General features: G+C 32.5%; 1 protein-coding gene across 1 annotated transcript in view; it reads right to left on the bottom strand.

The window, feature by feature from the left end:
• Nucleotides 1–609: 609 nt before the first annotated feature.
• Nucleotides 610–26,179, bottom strand: part of TECRL (trans-2,3-enoyl-CoA reductase like) — a 101,745-nt gene continuing 76,175 nt past the window's right edge. The window contains exons 6-12 of the mRNA XM_044223993.1: nucleotides 24,360–24,465; nucleotides 22,691–22,763; nucleotides 18,521–18,564; nucleotides 9,267–9,324; nucleotides 2,212–2,297; nucleotides 1,632–1,677; nucleotides 610–737 (exon numbers count right to left, since the gene is read on the bottom strand). Coding sequence (XP_044079928.1) covers nucleotides 610–737; nucleotides 1,632–1,677; nucleotides 2,212–2,297; nucleotides 9,267–9,324; nucleotides 18,521–18,564; nucleotides 22,691–22,763; nucleotides 24,360–24,465 — 541 coding nt within the window. The remainder of the gene's footprint in view (nucleotides 738–1,631; nucleotides 1,678–2,211; nucleotides 2,298–9,266; nucleotides 9,325–18,520; nucleotides 18,565–22,690; nucleotides 22,764–24,359; nucleotides 24,466–26,179) is intronic.

Below are 26,179 nucleotides of genomic sequence, written 5' to 3'. Positions count from 1 at the left end.
CTCAATAACATGTTGAACAATAAAGAAAATAATAAATCACTATCAAAATATGTAAAATTCAAGTGACTTAAATGTCACAATTTTTTTTTAACCTTAGAATTCACGTGTTTAATTGTCTTAAGCAAATAGTATTATAAAATATTGAATGAAGTAAAATCTTCTTTAAGGATCAACCTTTTGAAAATATATTGGGTACTATTTTTTATTAGTCATATTTGTAGTTTCTAGTTTTTATTTGCCTCAGGTTTGTTCTTCTAAATTTAGCTAGATTCTACCATTTAATACTTCTACTCAGTAAAAGTACAGTAGTTTTTTTTTTTTTTTTAAGATTTTGTTTATTTATTTGACAGAGCGAAATCACAAGCAGTCAGAGAGACAGGCAGAAAGAGAAGGGGAAGCAGGCTTCCCACCAAGCAGAGAGCCCAATGTGGTGCTCAATCCCAGGACCCTGAGATCATGATCTGAGCCGAAGGCAGAGGCTTAACCCACTGAGCCACCCAGGTGCCCCTCAGTATAAGTAGTGTAGTTTTTGAAATTCTGTTAATTATAGTCAACAATTGCTCGTGTCTGATTTATTGAGATTATATACTGTTCTTCTATACACTTTTCCTACAGAATGAATGGAATCATTGCTGATTTTCTATGCATATAAGAACTGAATTTCTTCAAATAAATCTTATGTTTCTTTTGTGCCCACAGAGACATCTGGATACTCATCAGAAGTGTAAAAATCCCAACTACAAAAAAAAAAAAAAAAGGAAATAATTATTCTTATTCTTTCTTATTCCTATGATAGATATAGCAAGTTATATTAGAAAAAAACTACCATATTTAGCTCTGAAAATATTTCTCAAGTACTTCATACTTCCATATCAATTTTCTTTACTCATATTAATTACCGAGCATAATATATGTTCAACTATTTTTATTGTGCGATTGAATAAACATAGAAAGTACATAGCAGAGGTCGAAATAAATCCACATTTTTTTAAAAATTTCCAACTGACACAAAGTATTTCCAAATAAGGAATTTTTAACTCTCTGAATTTTTCAGTAGTAGTTTTCTGTATGTATATAATATACATCTGCACACACACATGCATATGGCAAACTGTATTAATTATGATTCAAAAATTTTATACAGTGGAACAAATAATGGATGAAATGGATGTAACACATACCCTTTCCAATACATGCAGCCCATTTCAATTTAAATCTCCTATGTGTGTTAAAATGCCCAGCATTTAAGATCACACACTCATGCTCCCAGCCTTCCCTTCAGAGACATCATGGACACTTGAAGGACACAACACATACACATGTCTGTGTTCGTGAACAAATGAGAGAGTTTCAAGTGAAGTGCATTATTACCACCACTTCTGTTAACAAATTCTTGGTGCTTAATAAATATGTTTGGGCTACATTTTCCAGGTTGGATTAAGCTATGGTTACCTAGATAATTTTGTTTCATTATATTTTAATACTGCTAAAAATATCCAAGATAAAAATAAACATAGAAGCCCCAAATCCTTTTGCATAAATGCCAAACTTTAGCACTATAGAAATTTGTTCTCAGAAACCACTTCTCCCAAAGGTGCATTTACTTAAACGTCAAAAAACCTAGGTCTTACCTGGCAGAGTTTGTGTCATGATTGTGAAACTAATCCATGATCCAATCTGTTAGATTAAAATATAAATTAATAAATACCTATGATTAATATAGTATTTTTTCTCATTTGTGATATTATATAGGTAATGTGAAAGCTTAAAACATAGTAGAAAAACTATGGGTAGAAATAAATTTCCCCCAAATAATACTTTTGTTGTTAAAAATGATAGTCATAATTCCAAAAACAGCATCATATTCATAAAACAAAATGAAAGATTTTGTTCCAAACACTTTGAAGATTTAAAAAGGAATCCTGAAATATCTTAAGACATTTTATATGAAGATTATATTTTTAAATAAATACATGCAAAAATATTCAATTTTTGCCGGAAAAATTGTGGTTAAATGTTCCAATTTCCTATGTCTATAACTTGAATTGAAATAATATATAATAATTTATACCCCTGTGTATAATCAGGGATTATATAAAACCTGTGTATAATCATATATATTAAACTTTAATATATATGTAAATACATAAACATATGCATTTAGCATATCATGAGATAACATTTCATTATTTACATAAATAAATAACATACCTCATAGGTGTAGTTAGGACATGAAACCAGGAAAAACATCCATGTGAAGGGGTTATAATTTGGACTTGGAAAACATGCATTAATTCCTTTTAGAAAGAAGGATATAAAATATCAATGATGATACATATTGCAAATTTAATCATATGTCTTATATAATTCTAAATTCCCTGGAATAACTTATACTACATAAAATGTCATCATGTATTTATAGAAACCTATTTCCTAAATTACTCAGAAGAATCCCAGTTTCAAATGTTATGACCTTTTGACTCAAGAATATCTGTAATTTTCTATGTCTATAGCTATGTTACTATAAAATTACAGAATATACCATGATAATCAGTTCTTTAAATTCTAATATATAAAGGTTATTTTGCATAATAGATGCAGCTGAATTGCATAGTGAAATAGTAAATGTGCTTTAACAATTGCATGCCTCTTCTCTTTTAGTATCAAAGAAGATGATGTTTTTGGTTGAGATTATTAAATACTTCAAACCTCCCTTTCTATTTAATTAGTGAAAATCCAAGGGGAATTTTATAAGGATGTCATTTATATTAGAAAAGTGTGAAAATCTCTCATAAGAGGATTACAATGAATATCAGCATAGTTAATATTCAGAAATACCACATAAATTACTTCTGCTTAGCAATCAGAATTGTTATTTACAGTTTTCATTATACTTAGCATATTGTCACTTGATTTTTGTGATTTTTTTTTTGCCTTCTAATTTCTTTCAAGAAATGTTTTAGATAACAAATCTATAGTGATTTCAAGTTGAGCTTTGAGCAGTGACATTTGTAAAAGTAAATATGAATTATAAAATTACTGTTTATTCTTCATAGCAAATTTAATCAGATAACACATCAACTAATCTGTTTTAGTTATAATTCTAAAGTCATAATGAAATGTCACTATGTTGTTTTCAGAATTGTAACTATTGTTAAAATATCAAAGTAAAAATATATATTAGGTACTGGGCAGATTTCATGCACTGGTTATTTCAAGAAAAGGATAAATGCAGGGGCGCCTGGGTGGCTCAGTGGGTTAAGCCGCTGCCTTCGGCTCAGGTCATGATCTCATGGTCCTGGGATCGAGTTCCGTATCGGGCTCTCTGCTCGGCAGGGAGCCTGCTTCCTCCTCTCTCACTCTCTGCCTGCCTCTCTGCCTACTTGTGATTTCTCTCTGTCAAATAAATAAATAATCTTTAAAAAAAAAAGAATAAATACATATACCATTTAATATTACAGATTCTTTTGATAACGTACATGCAAGTGCCTTTTTGTAACATCCATATATTCATCAGAAGAAAGGTGATTGAGGAACCTACTATCCATGTTTTAAAAACTGATTTCAGAGGTGGAAGATGCACAAAAGATAATCTGGGTTAAACCTAGTTTATGACTGTTCAGCCTCTAGTGGTAGTGGAAATGTTCAGGGATTCACAAACATGCATTTCTTCTTTTGTAGATTTAATAACCAATATGTCTTGGGACCCAGAAAAATAAATGTATATAGATACAATCTCCTGTATCTACTTACTGTTAATGTTAAGATGTAAGTCTAGAGGTTACTAATTTAGTACTTGCATTCCCATGAAAGGTTTTTTCAATCAATAGTTACTATTTCTAATAGAACTTCTATTAAATAAAAGTCAGAAGATTTTTTACATTGCAATGCTGCACTTCCCAGATTCTTCTTCAGGAATGAGTTTATTCCATAGCTTCAGGAATAACTGCTGGCAGAAAACTTTAAACTCTCAGCACCTTCTATGAAGATTGTCAGGCAGAAGGTATCAACCTCACACAAGATCATACTCAATCTTTGGTGTAACCACAATCCAATATTTGACCAATGTGGTAAGTAAAGGATTCAACTCAGAATAACACTGATTGTTCATTGCACCTGTAGCATGCCCCATAGGTTCGTCTGAAACTCCCTTTGAAATTGCAGACTCTCAATTTTCTCCCCAAACATGACTATTTTTTTTCCATTCATAAAATCACTCTCTAAGAGACCTCCTGAATGCTAATCTCCACTTCAGCATCTGCTCCACTTCAGCATCTGCATCCCAGAAAACTGAACCAACAGCACTTTTTTTTTTTTTTTTTTTTTTTTTTTAGAATGGCATTTTAAAGTGGAATGACCTACTGAAAAGCCTGCAATGAGTACTCCATCGTTGACTGTAGGTCCCAGATAGGGGCGGATACAAGAGTAGCTCGGCAAATGTAAAGTCTTTCACCAGTGGTATGCTGGCTGCCATACTGGTGGAAAGGAATGCTTTATTTGGTCCAATGAAATTAAGTGGGGATTACTCTCAGTGCTCTTGATAAAGACAGCTGAAACTGAAATTGACAATTGGCAATTAAAATCCAGCTGTGAGAAAGTTAGAGGACCTCATCAGAGAAGCTCTAATCTCTTGCAATGAGAGAAAGACAGAGAGAGCTGAAGACCAGGACAAGGACTTACTTGAAAGAGTAGTCAGGCTTCAAAGAAAAAAGAACTCTGATCCAAACTAGGTCTGCTAAGCCAGGGTTGTTGTTCACAAAATCTTGGAATATATAGATTTCCATGAACTCCCTGAACCTGCAGAAGTCATCCACTCCCCCCTATTAAAAGTTAGCACACTCCCTTGCTTAAAGACAATACATATGCCACTATGTTGCAAGAAAATCCCCTCTAGGATCTTCTCCATGCCCTCTCTTAACTCCTAAATTATAGGCTAGGGTTCCAATTCAAAATAACCTACCTGAGTTTGTTCTGGATCTGATAAGGGAACAAAACAACAACAAAAGATTATGTCCCAATGGACATACAGAACCCAGCTACCATGTGGTAGCATATTATGGGAAAATGTACTGTGATTGGGGTGCTTGATGAAAAAGGCATAATATAAAATTGGACAAGAGTAGGTTTATTATGTTGACACAGTCTTCTGAGATATAGGAAATAATGTTCTGCTAAAATGGTACAAACACACTAATGTGCACCTGGAAGCATGAGCAGAGTAATGGCATACAGTAAGTGAGGAAGAAATGTCAGAATTCCATGGCATAGCAGGGGAAAAGGTATCAAATGGTCTGGACAAGCAGGGATCTTAGATTAGTCTATATAAGGCTGAAAAAGGAAGACCCCTTTCTATGGGAAATTTTTTTTCATGTCCCATATTTCCATGTTCTTTTTTATGTTCTTAGAACTTAGAGCATTTTCCAAAGCTATAAGGAATGTTTTTGTGAAAGGGGCACACCAGCACTAAGATTAGTGTTGTTTTTCTGCAGTTCCAGTCTGCGTATAAGTGATGTCATCTTAGAATTAGGATGAACTAGTAGGGATCGAGATTTAAGGATCCATACTTCCCCTTCTCCCAAATCAAGGCATTTCTAGTGTTAGCACTTAGCTGTCATAAGCCAGAATGTGTAGTAAATTCAGAAGAAGTTTGATCCACAAAGCACTATGGACAGTTAAAATAATGAAACATTCATAGCGACTAGCTGATGCTTACTCAACACCACTATTTCTGAATTTAGGCAAAATAAGATATGAATAGAGATGAAAAGAGATTTGGGGCAGCTGACTTAATATAAAATCCTTTCCCAGTTTTTGGACTTCAGCCAGTTGTAAGACACTAACCTCATTGGTGGAAGAACAACCTGGGACCTCAGGAAAGAAGACCCTGCAACACTAGAACAAGTATCCATGAAAATTTTATCCTCCAATTGAGGATTTAGTAGGGGCACCTGAATGATTGGCTCAGTCAGTTAAACATCTCTTGATTTCAGCTCAGGTCATGATCTAAGGGTTGAGAGAACAAGCCTCATGTTGGGCTCCATAATGGGCATGGAGACTGCTTAAGATTCTCCCTCTCTCTCTCCTTCTCCCCTTCCGCTGACTTAAAAAAGAAAAAAAAAAAAAAAGAGAGAGAGAGAGAGAGAATATCTAGGTCATGCCAATAAATAATCCCTGAAACATTAAATGAGCATGTTGAGGGTAAAAGGAATCTACCAATTTGTAGAGAAGAAAATTAGCACAAATCAGTTGGTTTACCAAGACCATGTACAGTGGTTAAGGCTGTGTACTCTCCCACTAGCATGTCTCTTTTACATTTCGCCCAGAAAGAGAGGCCTACTGGCATCTTCACAAGGCTACTACAAAAAGTATACAAATTGGATCTATGGAAAAAAAAAAAAAAGAGAGAGAGAGAATGTGATGGTTTCTGTGATACACTGTCAAGATCCCCAGCAGGTATGATGGACTTCTTCCATAAATGCTGGAAGTGCTCATAGCAGAAAGTTTTCAACTATCAGACCCTCTGAGAGAATGGTTTTGACTAAAGAGAGCTGCCTTATCTTTTGTCATTCACATTTCCCAGAGAGATCCACAACTAAGTTACCTTTTTCCTACTCATTCCAACATAAGACACAAGTCAGCAAGATTATCCTAGTATCAGATACCCCTATAGAATTGACTGAGGCCACACATGAGACAGCATCAATTTCCCACTAAGCAAAATTCTCCTTCATTTCTTCTTTTCCATACTTTGTAATAAACTTCTTTTAAACTTATTCTATATCAGATTGTATCTACTGGGGAGCACATTTTGTGACATCTTGTTTAAATAATAAACATTAAATGATCTCCCTATACATAACTTAGGACTAAAGCACTTCTAAGGAAGAGATATTATTATAAATTTCAATTAATACATAATGGGGAGTAAAAATTCAAAAGTAGCAGAAATTTTTCAAAGCCAACAAAAGAACTGGTATTTTTAAAAAGGAGTTTATGTAAGAAAACAAAAATGCACTGTATTATAGAAATCTAGAATTCATGATAAGAAAAAGAAGGTCTACCCTGAGAAATGGTCTGATACTTGATAGGTCAGAACACTGGATATGAAGAACTGAAATGAGATGAAATGATTTGGAAGCAGTGAGACCAGATGGTTTTCATCTTAGAAAACACTGCTTCCATGAAAAGAAAAGTAGTATCACAGAGCAGTACATGGGGAAGACATTGCTTGGAGGTTTGGAAGAGAAGGAGAAGAAGAAAACAGTTCTGGAAATTGTGAGGTTAGGAAAAAGGAGTGTTTAAAGAATCAAAAGACCCAGTAAAGAAACCCCCCATCCCCTCCAGAATACACTTTAGGGACTCTACTTCAAGCTTCCCATCTGTAAGAAAACATTTGTTATTCCTCTTTTAGGACAATCCATACACTTGAAAGTGAACAGAAGTTGATTGTCATTTGTATAAGCTTTCTATGTCAATAAGATAGGAAGTTATTTTCTCCAAGCTGATAAAAACATCCCCCTAACAAAGAAAATTGAAAGATTTTAACAGAACATGCCTACACAGAAGCATTTCCAGATACCAGAGAACATAACTATTAAGAATTCCAAAACTCAAAATAGATATGGCCAAAACAGAAAGAAAAAAAAAATATGGAAGGTGATTGTACTCAAGAAAGAAATTGTAGAAAAGGAAAAAAGACTTCTCAGTAATACAGACATTTCGATTTGCCTAAGAGTGGAATGTTTAATAGAATAGGGAATATTAAGTAAATGAACAAAAACAGCCAAAAACAAACAAAAACTAAAAATAGAAAATGAAAGATATTAACATATAAATATATAACTTATATATAATTTACCCCCGATAACGCCCACAATGCAACAAAACAAATTTTAAACTTCTAGAAATTAAAAAAAAAAAAAAAAAGACATGAATCAACCTCCTGGAAGATTGCATCATGTTTTTGGGAAAACTGTCCTGAAATTATGGACTCTAAAACATATCTGACAAAATTAATAGAATTGGTGGTAAAGAAAAAGTCTTTTGAGTCTCAAGGCAAAAGGACAAAATCAATTAGCAGAGAAGACAAGATTAGATTGGCATCTGCTTTCTGGAGCTACATACAAGCGAGATAAAAGATGAAGAAAAGTTTTTTTCACATGAACAATTCCAAAGTCATGTTTGACTTCAGAAACATAATGATTGAAAATTTTCATTTTCAAATCATGATACCATAATCCAAATAGATGAAGAAACTTGAGCAAAGTTTTCCTTTGTAATTCTATATATTATATGAAAAAAAATATTTTGGAAAGTGTTTCACCAACCTGCCAGAAATGTGCAAGTCAAGAAAATGTTAAGACAACCAGGTAGATGTTAAAAACACTTGAGGCAATGCAGCTTTATATTTGAAACTAGACTGATAACAGCATGAATTCCAAATGTTGACCATCGCCATTTGAAATTATAATTAGGGGCGCCTGGGTGACTCAGTGAGTAAAAACCTCTGCCTTCAGCTCAGGTCATGATCCCAGGGTCCTGGGATCAAGCCCCACATAGGACTCTCTACTCAGCAGGGAGCCTGCTTCCCCTCTCTATCTGAGTGCTTCTCTGCCTACTTGTGATCTCTGTCAAATAAATAAATAAAATCTTTAAAAAATAAAATAAAATAAAATTATAATTAAATTATGTATCATACACAAAAAACAGTATGAATACATACCTATTACTAAACCTGAATGAGAGGATTGATTTATGAAGAATATCATTATATAAACACTGTGAATTTTGTGAAATACTTTAAACTAACTACTAAATTCAAAATGTCCTCCCTGGCATTGTTATTTCAGAGCTATTGAATTTGCCAAACAAAAAGCACTTTTATTAGAAAAAAGTTTAAGTCACTTGAAATACAATGGGATTATATAAATTTTAATGTAAATTAGATCAAGATTGGGAATCAAGCTAAAATATTGGCATTTATCCTGGATTTTGTACTGCCTTAATCCTTAATCCTCTGTTTATTTTTTACAGATTTAAGTGAGATTGCCATTTGACGTGAGGGGCATGCACATTTCATTTTAGAGAAACCATTATTAGAAAATATGATTTAGTTCAAATATTTGAAAAACTTAGGCATACAGGAGCTAGAATTGGGACCTATTGTCTTTAATGTTTCCAACTATTACTTTAAAAATTGTTTACTAAAGGCTTTTAAAAATAGTAAGTAACATTGTCTAGAGAGAGAGAGAGAAAAAGGGACTAACCTGTATGATTGGGATGAGCCAAGATTACATTGATGAAATGATTTCCAGCTTCACAAATCTGTAAAATATTTCAAACTTTTCAGTGTAATCTATATGTTCCTCTTTTAAAATCATATTCTATAGGGGAACCTGGGTGGCTTAGTGTATTGGGTGGCTGCCTTTGGCTCAGGTCAAGATCCCAAGGTCGTGGGATCTAGCCACAAGACCTGCTCCCTGCTCAGTGGGGAGTCTGCCTCTCCCTCTCCATCTGCTGCTCCCCTTGACCCTCTCCCTGCCCCTTCTTTCTCTCAAATAAATAAAAAAATTAAAAATTATATTTCATAAACTTACCAATATTCATATGATATATTAATTCCAAAGATCCAAGAGATATATTATTACTCTAACTGCAGGGAGAAGGAAATTCGTACCCTAACAATGATGAAAAAAGTCACTGTAGATATATATTGAATTAACATAAGGAGTCACATTGAGCTAGAAACTTTGAAGATATTATTGATCCCTTTTGATAACTAGGTTAAAGTTCCTTTGTTAAAAATCTGGTTGTGCTGATTCTATGCTTTGTACTTGTTTAATAGGTTAAGTTTCCATGCCATGAAGAGAAAAGTCAGGTCAGGAAATATAGACTTGGCATAGGTACGCGTGCTCTAAATTCATTAGCACTGTAGCAACCCTGTTACCGCAACGGTGGTAGTACGATGCCCACCTGGTTTCAATGTAGTTTAGAAAACTGAGTGTAAACAGTACTGTCCTACAAAGACATGTGCCGCTTGTCTGTCGTCTGACCTTTCCAGTCAATAGGCCACTATGACCATCTAAGAATCGTTAAGTCTTACTGACATCTCCAGGGTTGGGGTTAATAATGTTCCCAGTTTGCAGGAGCCTGAGTGGCTCCGTCGGTTGGGGATCTGCCTTCAGCTCAGGTCCTGATCCTGGGGTCCTGGGATCCAGTTCCACATGTCCCTGCGGAGCAGGGAGCCTTTTTCTTCCTCTGCCCCTGAACCCCTGCTCGTGATCTCTCGCTCGCTAATAAATAAATAAAATCTTAAAAAAAAAAGTTCCCAATTTGCAATGTGTCCTCAGAAATTAGTACCCTTTCTTTTGTCATATATATGCCTGTTTGATTAACACAAGGTATCTATTCAAAATTTAATACTTTGTTTATTAACAACAGATTGTTATCCAAAACCGTTATTGCTTAAAGTCATCCAAATTTTCACTATAATATGTCCTATAAACTAAACATGTTTTTAATTATGTGTCTTTCGTGCTATTAATCTCTTACCATTGTTTGTTCTTTTCAACAATTTCTGTATGGATTTCTTCACATGTAGTAGTTTTCTAATTTTAGAAGAGGTTCCAAGTTTCTCAAATTATCATTAGGAATAAAAGCTGAATTTTACATTTTCAGATAATAATTTTATAGTTGAACTTATTTATAGGTGAATGTGAGGTAAGAGTGTGAGCCGTTGTTGAATGAATTTGTACTCAAATGTCTCATCATTTACTTTTTAGAGGTTACATGATTAAGACATCTGAAATTCCATTTCTTCACCTAAATGCTAATATTACATCCTGTCTCATGATGGTTATTTTAGGATGATTAAATGAAATCAAGTGTCGGATATATGAATTACCCAATAAAACTATGATAAATTTAGTTACCAATGTCATTAATTAAAAACTTCAGAGAATAACTCTACATTGATTAATCTTATCTAAATTTCTATCTTACAAAATGGCAGCACTACAAAACATGTAATTACTAAATTAATAATTTGTCATATTTGTCTTTTTATCTTTTGCTCACCTTTTAGTCAAATCTCATGTCATACTTATTTTTAATCGCTCACAGGGCCAAATGCAAAATGGAATATATGATAAAAAATCTTATTAATAAGCCAATTAACTTACCAAATTTTTGTGAACAAACAATATTTTAAAAATTATAGTTCTTTTCAGGAGTGTCTGGGTGGCTCAGTAGGTTAAAGCCTCTGCCTTTGGCTCAGGTCATGATCCCAGGGTCCTAGGATCGAGCCCCGCATCAGGCTCTCTGCTCAGCAGGGAGACTGCTTCCCCTCTATCTCTCTCTCTCTGTCTGCCTCTCTGCCTACTTGTGATCTCTGTCTGTTGAATAAAAAAGTTTTTTTAAAAAATTATGTTTTTTCTTCTGATAAGACATATTCATTTTATGATTATCAATATTTTAAACTCACTCAACCACCCAATTTTTTTCTCTTTCCTACTATTCACAACACAACTAAATACAAACCATCAATCTTCTACCCAAAGTATAGGCCATGGGAAAATGAGCATTTAGGCTTCAGTTAGACCACTAGCCATATACTAATGTCATAATTTATCAGTATGTGCCCTTCCCCATAGCACCACAAATAAAACATAAAACACACTTAAATAAATATAAAAGAAGGAGATAAAAAAGTGGTAAATAATCCAACTTTTCCATCTGCTATCTGCAGATAAAATGCATATCTATATACATTCTAGGGGTAGAGAGAGAAAAATCAGCTATATCTATATGTTGAGAAATAGTTTATCATCAATTTAGCAAATCTGTAATGTATTTTAAAGAACAATTGTGACTATTTTCATCTTTCACTTTAAGCACTGGCTTTAAAACTCTGAAGAATGAAAGTGTCCACTATAGCTTAATTGACCTGGATAAAAGTGGTTGATATAATTTCCTCTTAGGTCAGAGCTGAATAAGATTAGGAAATTCAGTCAGTGCTATAAAACTCAATATATGGTTCTATCACTGAATAAAATTTCAGAAGCACATTAAATGTGAAACATTGGAACATTTTCCAGCATGACTTACACATTTCTCCTGGACTAATTCTTCACTAAATCAGATATCTTTATTTGGCACATTATATATAAACATAATGATTTCAAAAATAATGTTTGAAGAAGTTGCTATCATTAGGTTTGATTTTTCTTTTACTTAAATGTTAAATTATCTTATACAGTAAAACATACAGATGTGTTAGAAGAAGCCCAACTTACAGAGATCCACTTTTATGTAATTTCTCTAACGTTATTTATTGCAAGCTTCAGCAGGTGAATATTCTCTACTATATCAGTGAAAACAATAAGTCTATAGAATAAAATTGAGGGGCCCCTGGGTGGCTCCATTAAGGTTTACCTTTGGCTCAGTTCATGATCCAAGGATCCTGGGACTGAGTCCTGCATCCAGCTCCCTGCTCAGTGGGGTGTCTGTCTCTCCATCTCCCTCTGCCCCTACCCCTGCCGTGCTCTCTCTCCTGCACTCTCTTTCTTTTAAATAAATAAATTAAATATTAAAATATTAAATATTATTAAATAATAAATATTAAATATTAAAATAATAATAATAACCTCAAACTCAACACTCAAAAAACCAGATAATCACGTCAAAAAATGAACATTGGGAGATAGAGAGAAGTGAGTTGGGGGAAATCGGAGGGGGAGACAAATCATGAGAGACTGTGGACTCTGAGAAACAAACTGAGGGCCTTGGAGAGGTGCGGAGTCGGGGGTTGGGTGAGACTGGTGGTGAGTATTAAGGAGGGCACATATTGCATGGAGCACTGGGTGTAGTGCATAAACAATGAATCTTGGAACACTGAGAAAATACAATTAAATCTAAAAAAAATTAAAATAATAACAATAAAATCTAAACACACTAATGCAAAATTTGTAACCATCAAATAGGCTCTGTCATTTTGTCTTAGTAAAATTGCTTTGGTTTCCACAGTAAAAATAAATAATCTTTATTCTGAGATCTAATAGCATTTTATAGGAATGAAAATGATCTATATTATTTCTGTATATATCTGCTCTGCCCAAAGATTTATATATGCTATAATTATTATTAATTATTGGCAGATATAAATTTATAATTTGAGCAATGTAACAGCCATTTTATAAATATAGTTTAAAAATTGAATCTGCTAAAATGTTTCTCTGATAATCAGGTTTGTTTTGAATTTTGAAATCAGGTAATTTTCTCTATTTCTAATGATAATAATAATTATTATAAGTCATCTTATTTATCTTAATATTTCAAGAGTAAGGAAAATCTTGGATTACTCTATAGTTACGAAAGTTTCATCATGATATGCATCAACTATTATAATCTTGAGAAGTTAGTCTCTACTCTAAAGGATAAAACACATTTGCACAGACATGCTATTTGGTAATATAGGCCAATATTACACAGTTTTTGCCTCAGGAGTTTTATAACTAATGATAACATATCATGATGATAACATTATAAAAATTTTTCTAAATCCTAATTTCTACTTTTTTAAGTTAGGAAATACACATTTCAATAAAAAAAGGACAACATGCATTGTGTTCCAGAGTAACTATGTACTATGTTAATTATGGGTTTATCAGAAAATATATATACTAAACAACAGTTTTTTCATTAAGACATTTTTTAGATAAATTTATAGCAAAATTAAAGAAATGGTTCCAAGATTTCTCATATATCCCTTCCTCCTAAACATGCATATCTTCTTCCATTATCCATGAGTACCAGAGTGGTACTTTTGTCACAACGCAGGAACCTACATTGACAGATTATAATCACTCAAAGTCCAGAGTTTACATTAGAGTTCACCCCTGGTGTTGTATATTCTGGGTTTGGATAAATATACAATGCCACATATCCATCATCATGGTATCATACAGAATATTTTCACTGTCCTAAAAATCCTCTGTACACCTCTTCTTCATTCTTTTCTCCACAACTCTTGGCAACCACTGATCTTGTTACTGTTTCCACAGTTCTTTTTTTTTTTTTTTTTAAATTTGGTATGTCATATAGTTGGAATCATACCATATTTAGCCTTTTCAGAGATTTTATTTTACTGAGTAATATTCTTTCAAGCTTTCCCTGTGTTTTCTCATGGCTTGATGGCTCATTACATTTTAGCACTGAGTAATATTCCATTGTCTGGAGGTATCATAGTCTGGATGTATCACAGTCCATTCACCTACTTTGGCACGTCTTAGTTGCTTCCAAGTCTTGGCAATTACGAATAAAACTGTTGTAAAAACATCCATTTGTAAGGTTCTGTGTAAACATAAGTTTTTGATTCCTTTGGGTAAATACCCAGGAGCACAATTGCTGGATAATATGGTGAAAGTGTATTTAGGTCTGTAAAAAACTGCCAAACTGTTTATCAAAATGGCTAGTACATTTTGCATTCCCACAGCAATGAATCAAAGTTCCTGCTGTTGGTCCACATCCGTATCTTCATTTAGTATTGTCAGTGTTCCAGATTCTTGGCCATTTGAACAGGTGTATAGTGTTGTCTCATCTCAATTTGCATTTCCCTGATAGGATACGATTTGAAGCATCTTTTCATATGCTTATTTGCTAACTGTGTATTTTACTGGTAAGGGTCAGTGAAGGTCTTTTGCCCATTTATTAATTTAGCTGTTTGTTTCTTATCCTTGCATTTTAAGAATCCATTGTATATTTCTGATAATGATCTTTTATCAGATGTATCTTTTGCAAATATTTTCCCTAAACTATGCTTTTCTTTCTCATTCTCTCTCTCTCTTTTTTTTTTAAAGATTTTATTTATTTATTTGACAGACAGAGATTACAAGTAGGCAGAGAGGCAGGCAGAGAGAGGAGGAAGCAGGCTCCATGCTAAGCAGAGATCCCAATGTGGGGCTTGATCCCAGAACCCTGGGATCATGACCTGAGCCAAAGGCAGAGGCTTTGACCCAATGAGCCACCCAGGCACCCCTCTTTCTCATTCTCTTGACATCATTCCTCACAGACCAGCAGTTTTTAAGATGAATGAAGTCCAACTTACCAGTTATATCCTCTGTGGATCCTTCTTTAGTGTTTTATCTTTAAAGTCATTATGGTACCTAAAGTCATCTAGGTTTTCTCTTGTATCATCATCTAAGAGTTTTATGGTTTTGCATTTTGTACTTAGGTCTGTGATCCATTTTGAGTTAATCTTTGTGAAGGGTATAAGATCTGTGTCTAGATTGTTGTTGTTTTTTTTTTGTATGTATATATCTAGTTGCTCCAGCAACTTTTTTTCCATTTTCTTCTTTTTTTTTTTTTTAAAGATTTATTTATTTATTTATTTGACAGAGAGAGATTACAAGTAGGCAGAGAGGCAGGCAGAGAGAGAAAGGAGGAAGCAGGCTCCCTGCTGAGCAGAGAGCCCGATGTGGGACTCGATCCCAGGACCCTGAGATCATGACCTGAGCCGAAGGCAGCGGCTTAACCCACTGAGCCACCCAGGCGCCCTCCATTTTCTTCTTATGCTAATTCTTTTTTTCTTATGCTAAGGGGATACATATATCAACAAGACAAAATCCAGGAAGTTGTGCAAACATTAGAAAAATTAGCATTTTCTATTTACTTTATATTATATAAGATTGACCTATGAATTTCCTTTTTTCCCTTCTACGTAATAATGATTATCTTATATGTTGATGATCTTAATATAATATTAAAAGCACTTGACCTAAACATAGGTGCTTTTCTTTCCAAACTATTTGCATATGTATTTCTTTTTTTTTTTTAATTTTATTTATTTTATTTGACAGACAGAGATTACAAGTAGGCAGAGAGGCAGGTGGAGAGAGAGAGAGGTGCTGAGCAGAGACCCCAATGCGGGGCTTGATCCCAGGACCCCAGGATCATGACCTGAGCCGAAGGCAGAGGCTTCAACCCACTGAGCCACGCAGGCGCCCCTGCATATGCATTTCTTATGATAAATGTGAAAGCCACACACTTAGGCATTCAGTTATTGTGAATGAAAAAAAATTAACCTTGAAATATAGAATGTTATGTTCAAAATGATACAGTAGGCATCTTCAATTTAGGTGATATATGTGCAAACTCAAATAAGTCGTTTGTTTTTAAATCCTGTATTAGAATCAGTTTCCTAAAACTTACATCTTAATACCATATTTATTTGTGAAAATTAAATGTGTTTTGCCTATTTGGAACATTATTAAGAAATTCAGGGCTAGCAGGACTTTTTAATTTGTCATCACAATTTATAATTTTAGGAGATTGCATGACCCTTCTGTCTCATTTCTGAATCTCTATTTGCAACAGAATATAATTACATTCAAAATTTTTACTTTTATGTAAGTTTTATTTTTCATATATACAACAGTGTCTATCTCTATATAGTACTATCTCTAAAAGAACAGGTTGTTCTTTTTATATTAATTTTAAGTCTATGAATGTAATAGTCAATGTTTGTTATGTGTTTAGAAATGTGGAATTAAAGTTATCACACCTATTGTCTGTATTGAATTTAGACAATGCTACTATTTATCACTATTTGTTTTGATACCTTGGCTACTTACAAGACAGCAACTGTGATAAAATTTTATGACTTGCCTAATTCTCCTTCTTCTTATTTTTCCCCATTTGAAATGTATTTTAAAAAGTACTAATTAATAAAGTCTTGTGTGAAGTTTAAGTACTAGTAGTTTAATTAGGAGGCAACATCTTTAAAAGTCTGTGTGGAAAATATATATTACAAACCATTAGAATTTTGCTTGTTTCAATTATGCCTCTTTTTCTCACTTTAAAAAAAATACTGTAACTGCTATGGCAAGTGTTTTAAAATGCAGTAACTTTTCTTGCAGTGCCCGGATGGAATAGTCAGTTAAGCATCCACTCTTGGTTTCAGCTCAGGTTGTGATCTCAGGATCCTAAGACTGAGCCCCATGTCAGGCTCTGTGCTTAGGGCAGAGTCAGCTTGAGACTCTCTCTCCTTCTCCCTCTCCTCCCCCACCTCAAATAAATAAATCTTAAAAAGTAAAACAAACAAACAACAAAAAAAACCCTATAAGTTTTCATAAAAGTTTTCTTTATACTAGAAACATGGATTCATAGTTATACCACGTTAGAGAAAAGGAAATTAATCAAGAATATTATATAAAATGGGAGATGTGTAAATATTTATACAGTAATAACAGAAAATAAGTTTCAAAATGTATAGTGGCTAACATTACAAGGAGGAGAAAAATGAGGGAAAACAGATATGAATCTAAAATATATTAAAAAAAAACCAAATATGTGGTTATTGCTTTGTTTACCCACTAATTAATTCTTCCAGTGGCTCAAATTTACTGAGTACTTACTATATAGAGATCATTTGACTTGACACAAGAGGATCAACAATAAAGACATCAAAATAAACAAACTGAAACCTTGCTAATTATGAGCAATATAATGTGGTGATATATTGACAATATATTTGCTTAAGAAATTATGAATAAAGAAATGATTTTTGTTCTTCATTCAAGCAAGGAGTATTTCTGTTATGCACAAAACTAGGTGATTAAAATATTAAAGAAGGACCTGCCTCTGCCACAGCCAATAAGTAGAAGATGTTATTAACTAAAGTATTAATTAAAATGCACACACACACACACACACGTAAGCATGAGAACTTTTGACAAAGTGGTGTGATCTGTGCCTTGTATGAAATGGTGGGGTGTAAGTTATGCAATACCAGCTTCACAAAGGATATAGACTTATATATAAATCACGGGAATTTATCAATACATCAGGGACCAGGAATCATGGGAGTTAATCTATCAAGGACAAGAATGAAGAAGAACATAAATAAAGAATAGAAGCATGGGTTATATGGTGGAATTTTATGGGGTATGAAGGAAAATCTGTGTTTAATGAAATAATGGATTTTGGAAATAATAATCTGTTGTATTCAGATTGATATGTTTCCAATTCAAACAATGCATATGTAAAGCTAAATAGAGTGATCTAAATAAATGGATTGAGAACACTTAGAAAAGACATTTCATCCAAAAAAGCAGACTGTTTTCATTCAGAATAAGTTAAATTAACATTATGTCAAAGGGCTTTTTAGATGTCCATCTGTTAGGTTCCTAATACTTTTGCTCTTAGAGGTTTGTAAGTGTATAGACAATAGGAAGAATTACTAAGTAGGATTTTTTTCAAATTCTACTAGATTCCCAATTATTCTAATCATCCTTCATAGATGAGTAGAACATTTTGATTAAGAGATTTAGTGAGCTAAAAAAAATTTAGAGAGTAATGGCTTGATTCAGGGTAATCATTTGATTTAATCCACTTAATATCATTAAGTATATAATACAAAAAGATCATATTTTCTACATGTGAAATCCTCAAATATAATTTGTTTTGCATTCTTAATAGTACTACAATTAGAGCATGAATAACAAGTAATGAAAGTAATACATACCAAAAAATTGATAGCAGATACTGCGACTTGCCGGTTTCCAAACGCTAGAAAGTAGGAAAAGAAGATGTAATGCAAACATTCATATTTTGGATTGCCACACTATAAACATAACTAAAGCAATGTTGATTTGGTATTACTAACCTCTAAATCCAAAGTACTCTGATGTATGTAATTGACCCTTTGGGATAATACTTATACAATCTGAAGGGATAAAAACACTTTCGCTTGCAACATACACTTTTTTCCTAAGTCACGTAATTATATTTGAAATACAACAGGTATCTATTTTAAATTTCTATTATTAAACTCTTTAAAGTTAGATTTAATCTTTCATTTGTTACCTTAATGGCCCATAATATAGCATAATATAAGTTGGCACCCAATGATAGCTCTTGTTTTTTAATATTTAATAACAAAAGAAATATGCTAATAAAAACAACTTTTATTTTTTGCATTGATATTTTATGATAGGTAATATTTTGAGTATTTTTAAATTTTTCTGCTAAAAACAAATATATGAGGCAAGTATTAATGTTCTCATCTTAAAAGAAAAATATAGGTTATGCAAATTCCCAAATAATATAGAATAAGGAGTGAAGTAGAATTTAAGACATTGTCCTAAAGTTTCTTTTATCATGGTAGAGAAGGTGGAATATACAAAAGTACCAAAAATAAATTTTTTGATAAGCTCATCATCTGTATTAACAGTAGCATTTCCTTTTCTTTCACGTTTGTGTACATATAAATTGCATTTATGTAAACACATTTACAAAATTGCAATGTCTCATTTTAAATCTTGCATATTTTATAAGAATATATTCAAAGGCTTTTCTAATATTATTAAACTTTCATGATAAAAGCTATGACAACATCTGCATCATAATGTATAATGTGGCTAAGTTTAAAAACATTAAATATTATCTAATTGATGCATAATTAGCACTACTTTAATTTTATATATGATAAGTAATACTGCTTCAAACATCTTTCTTTATAAGTCTTTTATGGAAGTTGTAGTTCCATGGGCTAGAAACTTAAAGGATAATTTAGTCAAAAGTTATATAAGTATCTATGTATTGATATATGTTATATATGTTATATGTATGTTATATATGTATCTATGTATAGATATATAGATATATACATAAATACATATATAGCATATATATGTATGTATATATATGCATATGCACATATTTAAAATATGTGGAAGTATTGGAAGTTTTTTTTTTTTTAACAAAGTGTTTATATCTAACTATGAAATAAAATACATTAATACATTAATGAAAAAATTGGAAAGCAGATAAAAATGTAATGGAAATAAAACACATTAAAATCCCATTATCCATGGTAAATCAGTTAAAATTCAGATTTTCCCCTGGGAATATACACATTTGTTATGTACATGAAAGTGTTGAACACTTTTATAATCACTTATTCCTCAATATTATATTTGCCATACAACTAAGCAACATTTGCCATGTAATTAAACATTCTTCTCCAATTAAATTATATATATATAATATACATATATATGTATATACTTGTTTTTTTTTATTTGTGCCTATTTCTAGACTAGACTTCATTCATTCAATTATACTTATTAGGAAAAGGACAGGCACTATACTGTGTGCTTGTGATAAAATCAATTATAAACTAAGCCAAAAGCAACTCTTATCTTAATAAAAATTACTGTCTGACAAGGAAGCAAATAATAATCACAAGATAACAAAGGGAAATTTGCAACCCTGTTAAGTGTTACTAAGAAAGATCTATATAGGGTTTAATGTGAGAGCTAAAATGAATGATTTAATCAGGGAGATCAAGGAATGCTCTCGAGTACAAGGATGAACTCTGGTTGAGAAGTTCAGAACATTTCACGTAGCAGGACAGTAAAGACATACCTTGTTTTCATTTTTAAATGAGAATAAATAATGATGTGATAAAAACAGGTACAGAGACAAAAAGTACAATTTTAAATATTTTTAGTTTTTTATTTCCAAAAAGCAAAGTTATAGGGAATGTAATCTGAAACAAATTTTCTAGAAAAATATTTAGCCATCATTAAAACTTTCTGTAATTTTTTTAAAGATTTCATTTTTTAATTGTCAGAGATAGGGAGAAAGAGAGTGAGCACAGGTAGGGGTAGGGACTGGCAGAGAGAGAAGAAGGGTCCCAGCTGAGCAAGGAAGCGGAGCTGGACTACATCCCAGGACTCTGGGATCACAACCCGAGCAGAAGGCAGAGGCTCAACCAACTGAGCCCCCCAGGTGTCCCAAAACTTTCTCTAATATTTTTTATAATTTTTATAATATTTTACATTTTGCAAGAAAAAACAGGTTGTTTTTCTTTGATTGCTGCTGATACTAATATTTATGTATTAAGTTTTCTGAACATATGCATGCCAGTTTGCAGTTAATGGAATATTCCTGCCATTGGGAAGCTTTCAATGATGATAATTTGTTTCTTATTTGCTTTAAAATATTTTTAAGAAGTATGAAAAATGATTTCCTTAATGGTATATGTGGTGGAATTACATAATATATTTTTTTTATTCAAGTTAAGGTGTGTAAATGTACAGATGCTATTAATTTTATGCAGTCAAATCTGTTGAAACTAGGACTATACATGGTATTTATTCACTTTCCAGTTGGAATCAGTATTGTAATGTTACATATGTTTTCACAGAATTTGGGGTCTGTTTACATTTTAAGCATTTAAGAGTCTTGAGAAAAATAAAATTAGAATTTCAAGTCATTTTCCTAATCGTAATAGAGAATATTAACACTTACATAATAATATTTCTTATGATAAAAGAAATAGAAAATTTTATAACTACTAACAAACATTAAGTTTTCAGTAAATATTTTGCATATGTTAACAACAATCAGCTTCTATTATTTTGCATCACATATGTGAATGCTGGGATGCCTGGGTGGCTCAGTCGGTTAAGCATCTGCCTTTGGTTCAAATCCTGCTCCCAGGGTCTTGGCATTGAGTCCCACATTGGGCTCCTTGTTCAGCGGGGATCCTGCTTCTCTTTCTCCCTCTGCCTGCTACTCCCCTACTTGTGCTCATTCTCTCTCTCTCTGACAAATGAATAAATAAAATATTAAAAAAAAAAGACATGTGAAGGTAGTAGCATTTTTCAGAGGCTCCTCTTTAACATTCTATGGAGCAAAAATATCTGTCTGTAATGTTCTAAATTTAGTAGGTACATCTCTGATAAAATATTTTTAGAAACTATATGATATTAAGAAATTTTCTCCTTCAGTATTCATAGTTTTCAGTATTTAGAAGAATTTAAGTTTTGAACATCGCAATGATTTTTAGCATGCTCGAGTAGATTTGCTGATCTTAGTAAAGATTCTATTGTTGGTACTTCAAGCACAGATATTAAGATGGTTTAACTTATTTTATCAAATCTAAAATAAACCCTGACTACTCCCTTTATTTCCATTTCAAATTTCATAAACACCAGAAATAGACCAGAAAAAATAATTGTCAGTTACCTGTGAAACCTCAACCCTATAGCACTAGAGCCCTGTGTGGGCCTTGAGGGCTGCAGTAGAAACTGAAGAGAGAAAAGTGCACAGCAAATAAAAGAAATGGAATTCTGTGATGAGGACAGCTATCCACGTTTAGGGACTGAGGATTTAGGTTTGGTGCATTGTGCTTTCCCCCAAAGTGCTTCATCTGAGTCAATGGTCAAGACATTTAATAGTTATAAACTTTATGTTACAGAAACAAATTGCTTCTATTTTTTTCTTATTGAATTACATTTAATACAATAATTCCATATTTATTGTCTATTTTTAAAAACCTAATAGGTGAGTTTATGTGATTATGTGATTATATGGGATTTTTCTTCTTAATCTTCATTCTTTCATTTTGCTATCTGTCATTTTAGGAGGTTTACAATCAACTCATATTTTTGCTAGAGTTCCTATGGAGAGAAAATGAATCAAAGCATGTCAGTCAAATTTGGTCTTTTAAGTCTACATAAAAATGTAATGGAGTGTGATATGGAACCTATTTAAAATTGATATTTTTTCATTATTTGCTTCTTTTTTTAAGTATGCCAGGTTGTTCATCATTTCTGTGTAGTTTAGAAGAGAGTTTTGACGTTGTCAAATCAGTATTGTTTCATTAGAAAGAAATCCTACATACACGGTGGTGTGTACTGTGGGTGATTAATGTAGTAGGCAATCCAAGAAGTAAATCCCCAATAAAAGGCACAGCCCTACAAATAAAACACAATATAAGTTAGCGAACATATATAATCTATCATATCATTTGAAATCATCCCATACACCTACACGACACACTGAAGCTTTTCTTTTTTTGGGTATGAAAAATGGTATGCTCTAAGCAAGATAAATGAAATGACTCCTCACCCAATAAAGTAGCATTTTACAAGTACCTATTTGATATCACTAAGGAAAGGGATTACTTTGCTCAACCCTTATTAATATAAATGGGTACTTAGGATATAAGGCAAATGTAGCAATATATTTTAGAAATATTTTTCAACGGTCTTTGACTATAAAGCAATAAATATGGATGAAGTAATAAAATAATAAATAATGTATTGCATAAAATATACTAATACTCATTTTCTAACAGTAAGTGAATAAAATAATGAATTATTTAATCATTAGTAAAACATATCTTGACAGACTGTAAAGGGAAACATCCTAGTTCCAAAAATCCTAGACTACAAAACTGATCTTGTACTGATATGATAAATTTTAATATCTTGTGCCAGAATAGAAGCTAGTCTAAATGATTTTTGAGGTTTCTAAGAATTTCGGAGCTTTTTGTGTTATTACCATGACAACAATAGAAAAACAACAGAAAGAAACAGGTATCTGCCAAAAAAGACAGGAAATTTTTAATAAGGAAATACTTCCTATGGAAAGTAAACTTTAAATTGGAAATAGAATTGGAAAATTGAATTGCACCATGTCATCCAATGTGTATTTTCACTTCAATATTTCATAAAACTTCCCATTTTCTTGACAGCTATTTGATGGGATGGTTATTAACTCCTGAATTCACCGTTTTTGGAAGAACAAAGACACTGTCATCTCACTGACAGCTGCCATAAATACACGGTGTTGTTTCATCAATGGTATCACACTGATGTATTTTTTGATTAATTAATTATTTTAATTTAATTAATTTTCAGCATAACAGTATTCGTTATTTTTTGCACCACACCCAGTGCTCCATGCAATCCGTGCTCTCTCTAATACCCACCACCTGGTACTCCAACCTCCCACTCCCCGCCCCTTCAAAACCCTCAGATTGTTTTTCAGAGTCCATAGTCTCTCATGGTTCACCTCCCCTTCCAACTTCCCCCAACTCCCTTCTCCTCTCTATCTCCCCATGTCCTCCATGCTATTTGTTATGCTCCACAAATAAGTGAAACCATATGAGAATTGACTCTCTTTGCTTGACTTATTTCATTCAGCATAATCTCTTCGAGATGTATTTTTATAGGAATGTTCATGTATGTCATCACTCGTCTTCAAGCAGCATGTAAAGAATCTGAATTCAGTGCTAAGTATTTCCAAAATTAAGGGTGCCTGAGCATGCATGGCTTGTAACAAAAAGACATGGCAAATCTTTTATGTAGTGTTATTGGTTGAACACTGCTCCAGTGAAACAGGTCACTCAGGCAGTGGCATTTTAGGAGTAGATGTTTAAGATATGATGACACAGTTGAACAGAATAATCTAAGCATGAGGAAAATAATGATTGTACCATTTTACGGATGACCCAATACACAAAATTTCCCAATAATAATTAAAATTATAAAACATATCAATCTCACCTTTATCAAATTTTTCAAAGGCGTATGTCCTGCAGAAACTTTATGGACAAATAAGGTTTCCAAAAGATATCGGATATAGTGTATACAATGACAGAGGCAAGCCAAACTAGAAAGAAAATAAAACATGAACATAGTAAGTTCCCTTCCAAAAGTCTCGCTTGCCTTATACATAAGACATTTTTTGTTAGTTTACTAAAATATTATATATTTATTAAGACATGTTTCCAATAATCAAAACATGAATGCTTATTTTAATACATTTATTCTAGAAATTTTCTAAATTTATTTCACAAGAACAGTATTGTCACAATAGTTCCTATAAATTTACTTCTGATGATGCTCAAAATATTTTATTATACCAGTCATCATCTGTATGCTCACACCTACTCCAACAATATATAATGATTATAAATGTACTCATAACAAAATGCCTTATAAATGAAGCAGAAAATATACAAGGTTTTTTCTATAAAGCTGATATAGAATATTACATTAATTTTATATGTATAACATGGTGATTTAAGAAGTTTTACATTATGCTATGATCCTCACAACTGTACCTGTCATCTATCATCACACAATGCTATTATAATATCGCCGACTGTATTCTTTATACTGTGTCTTTCACTCCTGTGATGTATATATTCGATAGTTGGAAGCTTGTATCTCCCATTCCCCTTTACCCATTTTTCCTGATTCCTCTCCTCAATCGTCTCCCCTCTGCCATTGAAGACAACATGGATGGACCTACAGGGTGTTATGCTAAGTGAAATAAGTCAGATTGAGAAAGACAAATAGCATATGATTTCATTCATGTGGAGTCTAAAAAATAAAATGAATAAACACACAAAAAAGCAAAATCAGACCTATAAATACAGGGAACAAACTGATGCCAGAGGGAAAGATGCACAAGTTTTAAAAATATTCAAAATCTACTTAGAATTCATTTGACATTTTATAGTATTCAGACTAACTTTTTATCGTCTGGTTGTCCTTTAGCAAGAACCATACATTGAAAGGTTTGAATTTATTTATTTATGGAGTCAGTACAGCTTTTGTTTCCTTTAGTTTATGTTTGTTTTTTTCCTCCCTAACAAATTGTAGTATTTTCTTTGTCTCTTTGTGTGTTTCTTTTTGTTTCTGCTTTCCAGTTGAGAAGCTCTTGTTGTCATCTATAAATTGCTTGAAAAGTAAATGTCAGATATGATTTATAGAAGTATATTTTATGGCTTATGCTTAAAATATATTTTTGTTAAAATCCGTATTGATTTTGATAAAATATAAAATTTCAAAAAGTGTTGTTGCTATTCAAGAAAATCAATATGGATCAAAAATTGCACACTTAAATCAATAAAGCTTGAACAGAAAAATCAGCATATCATTTACTGTATGTACAAACATTGAATATTCATGGGATTTTATTTTAACAGAATGAAATAATTATTTCTGGTTAATAATAATAGTGACTTTTGGAAAAATGAATAGATAAACATAAACCAACCTGCCTAAATCATCAGTGAATTTACTACTACTCACTAATTCATAAAAAAAAAAAAAATAAGTGTACACCTATTAAGGGAGAGGCATTTTCTATGTGTGTATTTCTCTAAATAATAGACAAATTCTGTGAGAAATCAAAGAACAAAGTATGAATATCCAGGGGCAGAGCTTTCTAGACAGTAAGACAAGAAAAAGGAAAGGTTGTGATTTAGGAGAATGTTTGAGAATTGTAGGTTCAAAGGATTCATAAGGGAATCAGTATCTCTCCTACCTTTTTTGTTCTTCATAGGAATATATACTTGAATGATAAAATTTTCTTC

Source organism: Neovison vison, chromosome 11 (assembly GCF_020171115.1).
Source record: "Neovison vison isolate M4711 chromosome 11, ASM_NN_V1, whole genome shotgun sequence".
NCBI classification, from domain to species: Eukaryota; Metazoa; Chordata; class Mammalia; order Carnivora; family Mustelidae; genus Neogale; species Neogale vison.
This window is presented reverse-complemented; position numbering and strand designations above follow the sequence as displayed.